Source organism: Helianthus annuus, chromosome 9 (genome assembly GCF_002127325.2).
Source record: "Helianthus annuus cultivar XRQ/B chromosome 9, HanXRQr2.0-SUNRISE, whole genome shotgun sequence".
NCBI lineage: Eukaryota > Viridiplantae > Streptophyta > Magnoliopsida > Asterales > Asteraceae > Helianthus > Helianthus annuus.
The window spans coordinates 81,981,723-81,997,180 of NC_035441.2; the positions used below are offsets into that span (position 1 = coordinate 81,981,723).

The 15,458-nt window shown below is 36.6% G+C and overlaps 2 protein-coding genes across 4 annotated transcripts; both read right to left on the reverse strand.

The window, feature by feature from the left end:
- Window positions 1-32: 32 nt before the first annotated feature.
- On the reverse strand, window positions 33-3,831 carry LOC110877825 (transcription factor GTE7). Its single transcript, XM_035977436.1, has 4 exons — window positions 3,530-3,831; window positions 884-3,039; window positions 589-811; window positions 33-503 (listed from the first exon to the last, which is right to left on the reverse strand). Exons 2-4 carry the CDS (start codon window positions 2,144-2,146, stop codon window positions 457-459), a joined length of 1,533 nt encoding a protein of 510 aa, XP_035833329.1. The 5' UTR covers window positions 2,147-3,039; window positions 3,530-3,831; the 3' UTR covers window positions 33-456.
- Window positions 3,832-8,227: 4,396 nt separating this feature from the next.
- LOC110877826 (DNA-directed RNA polymerase II subunit RPB7) lies at window positions 8,228-13,327 on the reverse strand. 3 transcript variants are annotated; one of them, XM_022126038.2, is made up of 7 exons: window positions 13,139-13,325; window positions 11,751-11,877; window positions 11,502-11,667; window positions 9,245-9,295; window positions 8,952-9,017; window positions 8,801-8,869; window positions 8,228-8,492 (listed from the first exon to the last, which is right to left on the reverse strand). In XM_022126038.2, exons 2-7 carry the CDS (start codon window positions 11,864-11,866, stop codon window positions 8,427-8,429), a joined length of 534 nt encoding a protein of 177 aa, XP_021981730.1. In that variant the 5' UTR covers window positions 11,867-11,877; window positions 13,139-13,325; the 3' UTR covers window positions 8,228-8,426. The 3 variants fall into 3 exon arrangements, with proteins under 3 accessions (XP_021981730.1, XP_021981729.1, XP_021981732.1); XM_022126037.2 differs by having other exon boundaries at window positions 13,143-13,324; XM_022126040.2 differs by lacking the exon at window positions 9,245-9,295 and having other exon boundaries at window positions 13,139-13,327.
- Window positions 13,328-15,458: the final 2,131 nt, after the last annotated feature.

Sequence of the window (15,458 nt, forward strand, 5' to 3'; positions counted from 1 at the left end):
GAAACTTCAAATATTTCACTTTTATGATAATATAAATAAAAGAGTAAGATCAACCATCCATTCATTACTTCGAACTACAAATCAGTTCCCCAAATATTAGGAATCAAATGTTGAAATTGTCAATTAATTAAATTAATGTAAAGAATTTAACAACATATTGCAATAGAATTATCAATGATACTAACAACACTAAAGTTTGTCTGCCTTGTTGGTCATATGTACACACAAGACCAGACCTCATCATCCACTAACCTATCTGCCTCAGCTTCCTCCTATTTCATATTGTATACAAAAAAAAAAGATCAAAACCCTAAAAACCATTAACATTAGGAAGGATTAAACCAACCAATCAAAGGTTCTTCTTCCCCATTCATGCCTTGTATCTTGTTCAAGCTTTCACCATTTCAGATCTTGCGTTATGCTGTTTATCGCAATTCAGATATGCGATGTCTGGTGTTACGAATGCGCCTCATCTGCATCTGAATCACTCCCAGAGTCTGAATCTATAAACATATTAAAATAAACCTCATAAGGAATGCAATCTCCCAACAAACTCTCATAACTTGTTCGAAAGACAAGATTCAATACCGCTCGAGGAAGACGACTCGCCACTGCTTGAACTGCTCGATCCGCTAGAGGTGCTGCTTGCATTCTCATTCTCATTTCCATGACCTGCAGCTTGACCCTGTTCACCAATACCACCATCATCTTTCTCAATCTCCACATGAGGGAAGCTGCTCTCCGGCATCTCATCGCCAATATCGACATCTTCTTCCCCTGCTTCCTTCTTGTTTTTCTTCATCCCGTCAACCTGAATTCAACACAACCATTCAAATAAAACAACAAGCAAGTCTTCTATTTTTCCAACAATTGAAAAGCTTACATCATCAATGTCGACCGTTGCGCTGTTTACTAAAAGTGCTTGCCTTTTCGTCTTGCTCACTAGTTTCTTCCAGTTGGTGACAAACCGATCGAGCTCCCAGAGCGTTTCTGTGTCCAAAGCCTCTATGTCAAGCTCGATTTCATCACCCTCTTGTGCCAACTGATCGTTCCTCTTACGTATGATCTGCAATAACTGTGGCATCTTCTCTGGTGGCATACTTTGCAGCCCTAACCCCAATTTCTGTTTCTCTTCCATGTTCATGTCCCTCTTGTTCGGATCCTTGGCTCTGGGCTTGGGCAGCTTCGGCACAGTTCCTCGTGTCGCAGTTGATGACGGTTTGATCTGTTCTGGTTCTGGTTCTGCAGCCTGCATTGGCGATGGAGTCCGCATAGGCGGCTGAACAACAGGTGGGACGATCGGTTTGGACGCAGTGGAGTGATTTTGCTTGTTTAAAACAGGAGCAACCGGATCACTAAATTTCGGCTTCTTGGATCTCTCAGGCGTCTGTATATCGTCCCACGAACTTCCATTGAATTCATCTACAGCAGAAAACTCATTCACACGGTGATTAGTAGGCAATTTCGCCTGAATCGGTCTAAAAAGCATCTCAAAATAGGACAGCAGCTGTTGAGCCATTCCATGAACCTCATCCGTCTTGGGGTTATAAAGCATCGCATTCTCAAACACCAACCGAACATCGGAGGCAAAATCAAGTGGACTAGAATACATATTCTTGGACAAATTCAACTTAACTGAACCCAAATCCATCGGGCTCTTAATAATCTGATGGTAATCATGAAGCCCAAAAGCTACCACGTCAACCGGTTTGTTAAACACCCAGCTGAGCTTATGCTTCATCAATTTCGTTAAAACCTGCTTACAATTCTTCAACAAATTCTCACAACCATATTTCAACACTTTGTTGCTAGATCCGAATTTATTTCCCGGGTTTACTTCCCCAACCTGAATTCGATCATTCAGGCTCCGAATTCGGTCAAGATCCGAAGCTAATTTCCTCCTAAGCTCATTAATCTCGCTTCTAGAGCACGAAGCAACACGGTAGGTCACATACTCCCCGTAATTGAACCCATTCCCATATCCCCTACCCGCCGGACGTTGGTTGTACGAATAAGCATCATCCGATACGGCCTGCTTTTTCTTTATTTTGGGTTTTTGGCTAGGGTTAGGGTTCAGATGACGAGGATTATTAGGGATTTCTCCCATACTTGTATGATTCCGACTCGCTAAAACCGTCGACGCCATGTACGGACAACGCCGCACCGTCGGGATCCGGATCTATCTCGAATTGATACGGGCAACATGCAGCAGTCACAATTTCGAATGCAGACAAGATGATGGTGTCCGACCGGCGATCTGTTGATTATCGCCGGAGAAAAATTAGTTATAACAACAATGTAGATGAAGGAAGATGATGATGACGACCTTCTAGGGTTTGAGACTGAGCGAGGATTGAAGGGGTTGGGGGTCGTTCTTAAAGGCGATAAGATCTGACCACGGGCAGAATATCCGCCGTCGATTGTTTTTTGATCGCTCATCGGACGGGGGATTTGACTGGTCACCCTTCACGGTTGAGATTGATTGTTTTGACACGTGGCGTATTGTGAGAGAGTTGCTGGAAATATCGTCGATTTTGGGATTTTTATTTGTTGCAGAGGTTGGGGCCCACTCCGGTTCCAAACTCCAAACATAGTGGATGGAGTTGGAAGTATGACGCGCTGTGGCACGTGGTGGGAATATAGGCGCGTCTCGAAGGTATTTAGTTTTTTTTTTTTTTTTTTTTTTTTTTTTTTAACGGTGAGATTCTATGATTAATAAAACAGGACCAGGAAAATCTGTAAAAACCTGAAAAAAACAGTACAAAAAGAAAATACAAAGTGCAGAAAGAACAAACACCCCTAATTACATTGATCCGATTATCTTACTATATCTCTTATATTGAACTCTACCTATCTCTCCCACACGATATCTTGAACTTGATTTGCTCTTTAGCCATATAAAGCTGTCCGACATTACCGTTTCTATTATGTTAATTTCGGTTCGGGTAACTCCGTTGAATTCTCTCTCGTTTTGTGACTTCTATGTATTCCACATTGTAGCTTGAAATATCACGTTGATTACTTTTTTCCATATTGTAGCTTGAAATATCAAGAGTATTTAGTTACAAAGAAAAGTAGAAGACCCACTTTTTTTTGGTTGAAAATACTAAAATACCCTCCCTCTCACTTAAACATTTTTTTTAATAATTTGGAAAATATATTTTTAACAATAACTGTGATTTTCCGAATATCATTTCGTTTGAATATTTGACTTGTTGCAATAAAAATGTCAATTGAATACCATAAAAAGCCTAGAATCATCAAACAATATCAAATCAAATGTCGTCATATACCACTTTTTAAGGAACAGAAAACGAATATATTATGCTTTCAAACCAAGTCATATATTTTTATATTAAGAAATATATTTACTTTTTGAAAAAGAAAAAGTAATAGATAAACTTCAAACTTACGTAAAATAACTACTTATATTCTTATAAAAAATATATTTACTTTTAGAAAAACAAAAAAACTTCAAACTTAGGAAAAAAAATACTTATAAAAATTGTATCAACGAAAAAGATCATACCCTTTTTACAAAAACTTAATTTTGGTCGGAAAAAGTTATCGTCGACGTTCATCGGTCACCGGAAGCTTATGATCCTCGTCACATGTGTTTTTGTCCGTCGATCTACTGCCGGTGGTTTGCTCAGATCTCAAAGGTGCCGGCTGGTGTATGGTGGCGGAGATGAGGTTATCTGATCTGAAAGGGAAAGGGGGATAGGGAATTATTGGGAAGCTATAATTAAAGTTTGGTGACAATTTTTGCGGTTGTAGCGTTTTTTTTAATTTTTGGGAGGAATTTGAGTTGCATTTGGGACGACTTTCACATGTATGTCAATTATGGACATCTGGAGAAGTTTAAAACGTTGTCTTTATTCACTTATCGATTGGAAATGAAAAAAAAAAAAAAAAAAGACTAACACCTCATATTTTATGCTATTGAATTGTTTGAAAGAAGAAGAATCAAAATGAGTTAAAATTTTGTACTTAATAAAGTGTAGGGTTAAAGATGAAATTTGAATTAAATATTATTAAGTTACTGTTCTATTTTAATCGTATAATAAACTAGTGGGTTCGAAACGTTCGATAAAAGCAAAGAATCACGTCGCGACGGTATATGCGAAAGTTATAGAAAAGTTGTGTAGTTATATACAAAAGCCAAATTATTTGGATAAAATTTACACCAAAACGCAGGGCCGGCCCGTAAGGCTTGTCAACGTAGGCTAAAGCCTAGGGCCACAAAAAAACAAGGGCCTTCAATTTTATTTCCTTTCGTATCTAAAACTTTTTTTTGCCATCTAAACAACGTTTCTAGGTCCAAGATTTAGGATTTACACTAGGAATCTGCATTATCCATGCACACAACACATCAACCCTCGTTATTTGCAGCGTCTTTTGAGTAACCAATGTGAAACTGATTGCGGATTAAGTGAAATTAGGGCCAAGATTAGGAAAAATCATCGCTATGGTTATTCAATGTCTCAAATCTCAATCTCAATTCCTTTATATCAATTCAATAGGACCCTCACTTTGTAGTTCGCTTAGGGCCTCCAAAAACGTTGGGATGGCCCTACCAAAACGTATATATAGATAAACACGACGATTGAGAATTATAGCGACTCGGTTTAAACGTATAAGAAAAACATTTCGCAGTATTTAAAGATGACCATCGGGCGGTTTTAAAAATCGAACGGTTTAAAAAAAAACGTTTCAAACAATTTGTTGGTTTAAAAACAACGTTATGAAAAATCACAAAAAAATATCATGTCGCAATGGTGTATTTAATACCGAACGTTACAAAAAAAAAAAAAAAAAAAAAAAAAAAAAAAAAAAACCTTTTAAAACAGCTGGTTGGTTTAGAAATTCACGTCGAAACATAGATAAAATAACCCGTGTGGAGCGTTGATATAAAAACTAAACCCATAAAAAATCACATAACAGGAAATTAGTTATCTTGTTTCGACGTGAATTTCTTTATCTTGTTTCTAAACATACAAAACCCATCGAAATCTTTGCTCCAAACCTCTTTCACTGCCTCAAGAAACCCATCCTTATCAGCCAACAAGTTAACGAATTTAAAAGGTTTAGGCTTATCCCTTGTAACATTCGGGAGCAATAAAATACAAGGAATGTTACGAGGGATAAGCCTAAACCTTTTAAATTCGTTAACTTGTTGGCTGATAAGGATGGGTTTCTTGAGGCAGTGAAAGAGGTTTGGAGCAAAGATTTCGATGGGTTTTGTATGTTTCAAGTCATAAAGAAACTAAGGTTGTTAAAAACTCCGTTAAGAAAACTCTTTTATAAGCCAGGTAATCTGCATGAGAAGGTTAAGGTTGCAAGAAAAGCATTGGATGATTGTCAGATTGCTATTGATGGTGATCCTTTGAATAGTGAGCTAACTGTCCAGCATGGTCAACTGCTACAAGCGTACAAGGATGCAGTTCATAATGAAAGCTCATTCTTGAAATAAAAATCTAAAGTCGAGTGGCTTTCTTTGGGAGATTCGAACTCCAAGTATTTCCATAATGTCGTTAAAGCCAAGAATCATCGTAGTAGGATTTTTGCTGTTAGAGATGCTCGTGGTACGTTGCATGAGGGTGGAATGGTTCCTCAGGTTATGGTGGATCATTTTACTCGTTTTTTTGGTACTGTTGGTGATGTTAACGTGCAACCTACTCGCGAGTTGTTTCAAAAGGTGCTATTGGCTGATAAGGCCAATAATATGGTTCGCCATGTGACCGATGAGGAGATTAAAACGACCAGGTTCTCTATTGCTGGGAACAAAGCCCCGGAGCTAGATGGTTATACCTCGGTGTTCTTTAAAAAAGCATGGGATGTGGTGGGTAATGATGTGTGTTGTGCGGTCAAGGATTTCTTTGAGAATGGTAAACTTCTTCATCAGATCAACCATACGGTAATATCGCTTATCCCGAAGGTGAGTACTTTGGCTGCTATTACGGATTATAGGCCTATATCTTGTTGTAATACACTTTACAAATGTATAAGCAAGATCATGACGAATCGTATAAAAGATGGTTTATGTGACATCGTAAGCATTAACCAATTGGCTTTTGTTCCGGGTCAAAGGATTTCGGATAACATTTAACTAACTCAGGAGTTGATGCACAATTATCATCGTAGTCTTGGTCCTCCTAGATGCGCGTTTAAAGTAGATATCCAGAAGGCTTACGACACTGTTGATTGGAGTTTCTTAGAAAAAACATTGGTTGGGTTCGGGTTCCACCGGACTATGGTTAAATGGGTGATGGCGTGTGTCACTACTACGTCGTTTTCTTTGGCAATTAATGGTAATCTCTATGGGTATTTTCAAGGAAAACGAGGCCTTCGACATGGAGACCCTATGTCTCCGTATTTGTTTACGTTGGTTATGGAAATTCTCACTTTGATTCTGCAACAAAAGGTCTCATTGTCTGCTGAATTCAGATTTCACAATAAGTGTGAAAAACAACGAATTATTACCTTTGTTTCGCTGATAACTTATTTTTGTTTGCGCGTGGTGACCATAGATCTGCTACAGTTATTCTGGAGGCTTTAAACTTATTCAAGAATATGTCGGGCCTTGTTCCTAGCATGACCAAAAGCACGATATTCTTTGGTAATGTGCCGAATGTTGTGAAAGATCGTATCCTCAGTATTATGCCGTTCGAAGAAGGTGTATTGCCGGTTCGCTATCTTGGTGTTCCGCTTATCTCGACTAGGCTTATTTATAATGATTGCAGAAGGCTTGTGGAAAATATGGATGCCCGGATTACAGATTGGAAAACAGAGTGCTTATTGTTTGCTGGTAGGCTTCAACTAATCCGTTCGGTACTTTCTTCTATGCATATCTTTTGGGCGTCGGTATTTATTTTACCTAAACGGGTTATATATGATCTTGAACAAAGAATGGGGAGGTTTTATGGTCTCAGTGGATTCATACGTATCGTATTCGGAATAGGAGTTTCTGGGATGTTCCTTTAAAGAATAATGTCACATGGACGTGGAGGAAAATGTTAAGCCTTAAGACATAGTATTCGGCATCATGTATTCATGTATGGACCAAGCTGAGAGATGGCACTATAACTTCTGTTTGGTATGATAAATGGGATGACATTTGTCCGCTTAGCACGTTCATCACGCCTAGACTTATAGCGAATGCTGGTTTCACATTGATTACTAAGGTTGCGGATGTTTGTGAACATGGGGTGTGGATGTGGCCGAGTACTTGGGTTACCCGTTTCCCTGCTCTTCAGAACATTCGGCCGATAGTTTTGACATTGTCAACTCAAGATAAACTAGTATGGTGATCGAGATTGGGGAAAGATGACGAATATAGCACGACTACCGTGTGGGAGGACGTTCGGCATGCTCGGGATGAGGTTCCATGGGTGAATGTGGTTTGGTTTCCTCAAGCTATTCCGCGACACTCGTTTTTTATGTGGTTACTAGTGAACAGTAAACTGAAGACGCAGGATGTCATGAGCAAATGGACGTCAGCGGGTAATACTAATTTTAATCTTCTTTGCTGCTCTTTGTCTCTCAGGACCAGATTCTCATGAGCACTTGTTTTTTGAGTGCCGATACGCATCTAAAGTTTGGAGCGGAGTCAAAGATAGAGCAAGTATGAGTGACGTTAGCAAAGCTTGTTGTCGGAGCTGCGGCATATGTTGTCTGGCAGGAGAGAAATCAAAGACTGTTTTCGACCAAAAAAAGGGATCCAGACCGGTTAGTGGAGCCGGTTTTATCAATGGTTCGGATGAAGCTCCATACGTTAAGATTTAGAAGTTCCATACAAGTAAACTCGATTTTGCAAAATTGGAGTTTGCCCCGTGGATTGCTGATTGATGATGATGATTGCGGCCAAGTTGCAGCTAGTGTCCGAAGTTGTCGTTTGGTTTTGAGTCGTTTTCTTGTCTATGGCTGTTTATTTTGTGTTGCTTTTTGCTTCTTGACTCTAGTATGGTGTGTCATACTTGAGAACTGAGGAATGGATTTGTTCATCACTTGTATTATTTGGTTTTGATGGTTGATAGAATATTCACCGGGGTCACCCTTTACTCAAAAAAAAAAAAAAAAAAAAAAACCTGCAAATGCTACAATTATACATGCACCCAATGTGTTACGATCCAAATTCCATTTGTTCTAGCGTATACCGAAAAATCGCAAACGAGTTATGGAAGAACCAAAATAAACCTTTGGGTTAGATTCTAGAACAGGTTAATAGTAGCTGAAAATCAGAGGTGCATCTAATACTACTATTAGTCTACAGTACATAAAACCCACAAATGTTAGTGCAACAAGGCTAATATAATAATAGCAGTACATACATGATTTTTCATTTTTAGAATGCACTATTGAGATCAAAAGTTACACATGCATTAAAAAGTTGTACTAAGGCTACAAGGCTTGAGAAGTAACATGCATTAAGAAGTTGTACCGGGATCACTAATCACACCCAAGAAGTCATCTTTAATAGTCCCAATGCAGAACTGCAAAGCAACAGCAAGATTTAATGAATCTCACATGTTACAAAAAGATATATACATATATAATCTGTAAAACAATAAACACAGAAACAACTAAAAAGTAAAAATAGAGAAAACGAACAAGTACTAGAGGTGACACTTTCGAATTCGACCCATTAACTAGAAAACAAGTCAACTTTAAAAGCTTAGCTAAATATGAAACGGGTTGAGCAGGTTAAATAGGGTTGAAAGTTGCCCAAAGTGAATACTTTCAACCTTCACAATTTACGTATATTCTAACGATCGAGTTTTTGAAATAACTTATGCCATACAATTTCAGTGGCATCGACTCGAGTCCCAATGATCTTCAACCGCACCTCGCTATCCTTTTGAATTTTCACCTGAAAAAGACCAAAAGCACGGTACATCACCAATATGGCAAGTACAACCAGAAAATATAATATTTGTAATATTGATTCGTACAGATCCATCTGAAGTTGTGTAATTAGGCATATCCCCCGACTGAAACTCCATGTCATCGGGTATCAACTAAAACAAAAAAAGAACGATTATATCAGAAAAGTCTCATAAGCAGACAGAGAAGAGCAAAGTATCATCTTTCATGGCAATAATCTTCACACGCCTACAATTCTGTAAATATATCTTCCTTGTGTAATTACCAAATAATTTCTAATCAATGTTTATAATCACTTGCACAAAGTATTTATTGCAGACATAGAAACCGGATGATGAAGCTTCAATAGAGGATAACTCACATGGTTTGACACAAAGATTTGAACAGGCCCAGCTTCAGCAAAGAAACCCATCTACAAAATTTGGCAACATAGATTATTTTTTATATAAAAAAATAACCAACATAGTTTTTCATTTTGCACAAAAAAAGTCCTTCGACCGAACTTTGGTATATTAAAAGTCCCTAAACTTGTTTAAAACGCACATGTAGATGGTTCTTTTTCTTGACGTGAAATGCTACCTCATCCTAGGCCGCTTTTGTACAGATTTATAGCATTTTATATAAAATATATATATAGGATAAGGATCGGTTAGGAACCACCCTTTATTGCGAGAACCAATGTGAACACAACCAAAAATACCTAAAAAACACAAAAAAAAAAATTATTATTTTTTATATAAAAATCGCTACTTTTAGTTTCTAAAAAAATTTCGAGTACCAATTATGGATGCACATGTGCATCTGTATCATTTCTTTGACAAATTCCATAATACATTACCAGCATTAGAAAATTGCACTTGCATTTACACTACCATCAGTAATACAATACTTTTTATATTACAAATATTAGAAATGCACATGTGCATCAATATGTATGAACAAGATATAACGTGTTTTTGGTACACTACTTTGAATACACTTTCCCTTTCATCTATCATACCATCCACAATACACTACCATTACCAATATGCATAATATTTTTCACTTTATGCACATGTGCATCAACACCCTTCATACATACCAAACAACATATTACATCATAAAGTGACAAATATAACCAAACCATCAACCACTAGATATAACTAACCAAAAACATGTACATTGGCCGGGATCACTAATCACTATAATACATGTTTATTTGTTAACAAACTTTTTGTACCAAAACACGTTATATCACGTTCATACATATAGATGCACATGTGCATTTTATACATTGCAAATGTAAAAAGTAGTGTATTACGGAAGGTAGTGTAAATGAAAGTGCAATTGTCTAATACTGGTAATGTATTACGGAATTTGTCAAAGAAATGATACATATGCACATGTGCATTGACAATTGTTACTAGAAAAAAAAAATTGGTAACGAAAAATAGCGATTTTTAATTAAAAAATAAAAAAAAATTGTGTTTCTTAGGTATTTTTAGGTTTTTCTTTTGTGTGTTCACATTGGTTCTCATGGTTCTCGCAATAAGAGTGGTTCTCAAATGAACCCTACCCTCATCATCATCATCATCATACTCAGTAAATCCCACCGATAGCAAAGCTAAGGTAGGGTCTGAGGAGGGTAAGATGTAGACAGCCTTACCTCTACCCTGTAGGAATAGAGAGGCTGCTTCCAGTGAGACCCCCGGCTCGAAAACCCTACTCTATATATATGTTATCTGTGTCAATTTTTAAACATTTGGGTCAGGGGAGTTATATGTTATCTGTGTCATTATTTTTAAACATTTGGGTCAGGGGTGTTATTGGTTCTGATGTAGATTGCCTCATGATTATAGGTTTTCATTGGGTCATTGGTTAGTAGTCAGTCTGTCACAAGTTCTATATTTTGCCTCGGTTTTAAATTGTGTGATGCGCTCCAATGCGTTTGGTCCAAAAATCTGATGCGCGATGCGAGCGCATCATGTATGCGATGTGATCTTTATAAAAAAAAATACTAAAAAATTATTTATACATAACAAGTTATAATAAAACATACCTAAAGTAATACAACTGACGTAATAAAAAGATAAAAGTTGTGCTTTTGGGTTCAAATAAAGCATACTAAAATGTTGCTAGAACCACAAAAAGTGTTTAGGAACCATAATGGTCCAGATCAAGCATACTAAGATATTAATTATTGAAAAAATTCCAACCCATTTCATAAAATCTGGAAAAAAAAACATAACAAACATTGTTGCATGCATCGGAGCGCATTACGTGAAATCGGTGCAATATTCACGCACCACGTAAACGCAACGCATCAGCTGTGGCGATGCACTCTCATCAGCGCATCAGGCATTATGCGCGCATTTTAAAACCCAGATTTCTGCTAATACTATGGTTTGCTACTGCTGGTCTTTAAATGTTGATTATTATGGTTTGAAGCTGCCCATGGAATTTCTCAACAGGGATATTGGACATTCATGTTTGTGATACACTGTTATTTTAGTAGTCTCTGCTGGTATAATGACTATTCTAGGTTTCAAGAATGTTGTTTTTTTTATGATAATAACCAAATTTTTAATTTAGCCAAAAACGTATATATTCATCAAAACAAAAAGCATCAAGTATATAACCTTATTAACCATGGAGACGACAGCTTCTAAGATCTCTCCTTTAAATGGTCGAAATACAACACACTGATACTTGACGGGAAAAGTTACAAAACCCGTGCCATCTCGAATAAGCCCTTTTCCAACATTCTCTATGCCTGTTATGGCCACAACAAACCCGTGCCGGCCACTGTAGATTAAAAGAAAAAGAAATTAAACACAAACTTGCTTAAATTTGCCATTAAAACAGTTGCAGGATTTAGCAACTAGAACCTGCAAGTGCCCTCTACATCTTTCATAAGCTTTGAAACAAGCTTTTCGCGAAGGTCACGGCCGAAATGGCGAGGGTGAAGCTGCATGTTTCGCTCCAGAACAATGTGGAAAAACATTTTCCCTAAAACTGAAAACAGATTACAATTCAATTACTCAAACTATTCCTGCAGAATGGGGAGTCCGGTGAATGGTCAGAGCCGTTTGCTTTAAAAGATGGCCATTTTGGTTCGAGTCAGAACAGGTTACGAAAAAAATGGGCACGGGTCAAAACGTACAATTTACTTAGGTCGTTGCAGGTTTTAAGAAACAACACCAAAACCCGAAGATTCTTCATGAACATGGCATGATTACAACAAGAAAACAACAAATTTGGTAATTAAACTAATTGGTACAACCATAAATCATACAAAAATCATGTTCAACAATTATCATCACATTTTGCAGTTAATACAGATTATAGACCATAACAAACAATGTATATTAGGTGTTTCACAGAGAAGAAATAAATACAAGTTGTTGGGAGGGAGGAACAGGGCCCCGTCTATCAAGGGGTGCAGGAGGTGCCTACGATTAGGGCCCAAATCGATGTAAGGCCTGAAAAATTTTTAAAAAAAATTCTGGTTGTTTGTATAAATAAGGACCTGCTAAAAGACCCAAAGTTTTTTTAAATAAGGGCATGTTTAAAAGTTTTTAAAAAAATGGCCCAATTAACAAGCCCAGGTGACTAGTCTAAACAAAAATAAGGAATAAGGGGCCAGATCAGCAAGGGCGTAGCTTTGTGGGGGCGGGAGGGGGCGACCGACCCCCCGAACTTTTCGCTCGTTAGTGGAGAGTATGTAGCTTTCGTATAGAAATTTTTGGGTATATACATTTTTGACCCCCCGGTTTTGTAGAAATTTTTGGTATATACGTTTTCGACCCCCGATCGGAAATCTCAAGCTTCGCCACTGCAGATCAGTGAAAGGAAACAAAACGTCGTAGTATTTCATAACAGTTCTCGTAGTATTATGGGTTTTTACTATTTATATATTTGATTGAATGATTCATCAGTTTATATCATATGAAGATTTGCGAATAGGCCCAAATTTTTTATCTCGAACAGGGCAAAAAAAAATTTGTGATTTTCGGAGACGGCCTGGGGAGGAAGATATCTAAATTCTTTGATCATCAAATATGGGGAGGAAGATATCTAAATTCTTTGATCATCAAATATCAGCTTGAAATGAATATTTTCATATGAAGAATAAAGAAAATACAGAAATTTAGGTCAAGGTGAAGTAAAGAAAATCAGTTCACACTGCTTAGCAATAACACCGAACAGATGAAACCTAAAATCCAGAAGTAATCGTCTTCAAATTTCCATAAAATAATAAAAGGAACACACACACCTGCGTTAAAAGGTAAATCAAAAGCCCCTTCGAGAAACAGAAGCACCCGTCTCTTTCAGCAGAGAGGATGTCAAAGATTCATAAATTCTATGTTAAGTAGCGAACAAGAAGAAGAGGAGAATAGCGTTGATCCCCGTTCTGTTTTTTAGGGTTACCCCGACCATCCTTAACTCCACTATCACAACCCAACCTAACCCAACTCAATCTTATATTAAAATATTAATTTCTCTCTTCCACCTACATAACCCAACCTAATCTAATTTTTCACTTACTATCACAACCCAACCTAAACTAATATTTTATTATATAAACAAATAGAAGTTAAATAATAAAAAAAGAAAAAAAATTAAATATTATAAAGAAATAGAATTAAATAATAGAAAAATAAATAAAGAATTAATATTATGTTGGTTGCAACCAATGGTTGCCATACCAACCTGGTTGTCCATAAATTTCAATTATTTAATTAAAATAATTTCCTACAATTTTGTCTTATTTGCCATGTGACAACCGTTTGTGCAATTTGGTCACCATAGTGGATAGTCTTAGACTATTCCCATTGGTGACCCAAACATGGGTTAGGTTGTGGAAATCAATTAAAGAAAAAGCAAAATACAAAAAAAATGGACAACCTGGTCGTTCCAACAACCTAGGTTGCAACCTAGGTTGGTGATTTCCTATGCCATGTGTCACAACAAGAGTGGGTATCACTATTATTTTCTTTTTCATTTTTGTTTGTTGACAATTAGTTTTAAATATAATCAGTTTTTTTCTAATAACTTATAATTTTTAAGTTTTTTCAAAAATCTAAACAGACTATCTTGTTTATTATATCTTTGTGAACATCCTGATATAAATTTTATTAAAAACAGAGTTCGTTCAGAAAAATATATTTTTAAATATAAAATAAATATAGATTGTTTGATGAATGTTAATTTTTTTTTTTCATTTTTCTTATTTTATATTTAAATAAGCTTAGGGATATCAATGGGATACCCGAAACATAAACTCACGGTGTTACGCCGCAACATTCACACATTGTCCAAGTTCTAGCCGTTAGGCTATCGTCCATAACTCAAGGCGCGAACATCGGACGATGCTTTATGCATCATCGGCGAAACGGACAGCTTTGGCACAAAAAGCTACATATATTAACCGAACTATGCGACAAGTGTAAAAATAAACTATTTTTAGACACTTCATATATATATCAAAGACAACGAAAGCGGGAAAGTTCAATAATAAAAATAACACTACGTGCGGTTCTAAAAATTTACTATTGTGATTATAGCATACTTAGCAAAATTTGTCACAAATTCGAGAACACAAATATTGGATTAAGTTATATAACTTTGGGCCTTTAAAATTAATTTTGGACTTGGAATAACATAAATATTGGGCTAAGCCCAATAACTTAAATACATGGGCAAAGGCCCATTTCCTAAAATACTTATAAAAGCCCACTTACAATACTAATATGGGCTAGGTTTACTAACTTATACAACTTGGGCTAGGCCCAAATGCCATAAAATACGGATTAAGCCCAAAACACTAAATTGTGGGCTAAGCCCAAGGTAGAATACATGAATATTTTTATAAATATATATTGTACAAATACATTAAATACGGTATACCTACACGTATAATACGGTATACCTACACGTATAAATACGGTATACCTACATGTATAATACGGTATACCTACACGTATAATATGGTATACCTACACGTATAATATGGTATACCTACACGTATAAATATGGTATACGTACACGTATAAAGCACACAAATACAAGTATACATATGGTATATGTATATGTATAAAAGACTCAAGTACATGATGATATACTCACCTACACCTGTTGAAGTGTACTCTCTCACTAAGGTTGTATACATACGACAACGTATTTTGACGTTAAAAATAAATATTTTCAACACTTTTTACACTTATATTTGTGTAACAAATATAAAGTCTCGAATCAAAGTATACCAGAAACAAATGCCAACATATCATTAAATTGCACAAGTGTTCCAAAAACGAAATGAAAATAATAAACGTTCAAGATGAACAACGAGTACGAGGTCTAGGAAAGACCGACGTGTCTAATGAGTTAAAACCCTTGTAGGTTGACTCGCGTTTTGGGAACCCGTTGATGAATATATCTCTCTCAGGAACGCAAAGCTGTGAGTTCATGTCCCTCTTTTCTCTTATCTGTTTTCGGATTTATAACTCTCGGGGGTGGAATACATGTCTCGATGGTATGGTTTAGCTAGGGAATGAACTGTTAGATCATGTGAGCGAATAGTAATCTCTCTTAAG

Coding starts and splice junctions, on each gene's coding strand:
- LOC110877825 (XM_035977436.1), bottom strand. CDS start 2,146: ATGGCGTCGACGGTTTTAGCGAGTCGGAATCATACAAGTATGGGAGAA. Junction 812..883: donor CAACGGTCGACATTGATGAT/GTAAGCTTTTCA, acceptor TGTTGAATTCAG/GTTGACGGGATGAAGAAAAA. Junction 504..588: donor CGAGTCGTCTTCCTCGAGCG/GTATTGAATCTT, acceptor ATATGTTTATAG/ATTCAGACTCTGGGAGTGAT.
- LOC110877826 (XM_022126038.2), bottom strand. CDS start 11,866: ATGTTTTTCCACATTGTTCTGGAGCGAAACATGCAGCTTCACCCTCGC. Junction 8,870..8,951: donor ACACAACTTCAGATGGATCT/GTACGAATCAAT, acceptor GGTCTTTTTCAG/GTGAAAATTCAAAAGGATAG. Junction 8,493..8,800: donor GAGTCGATGCCACTGAAATT/GTATGGCATAAG, acceptor GTTGCTTTGCAG/TTCTGCATTGGGACTATTAA.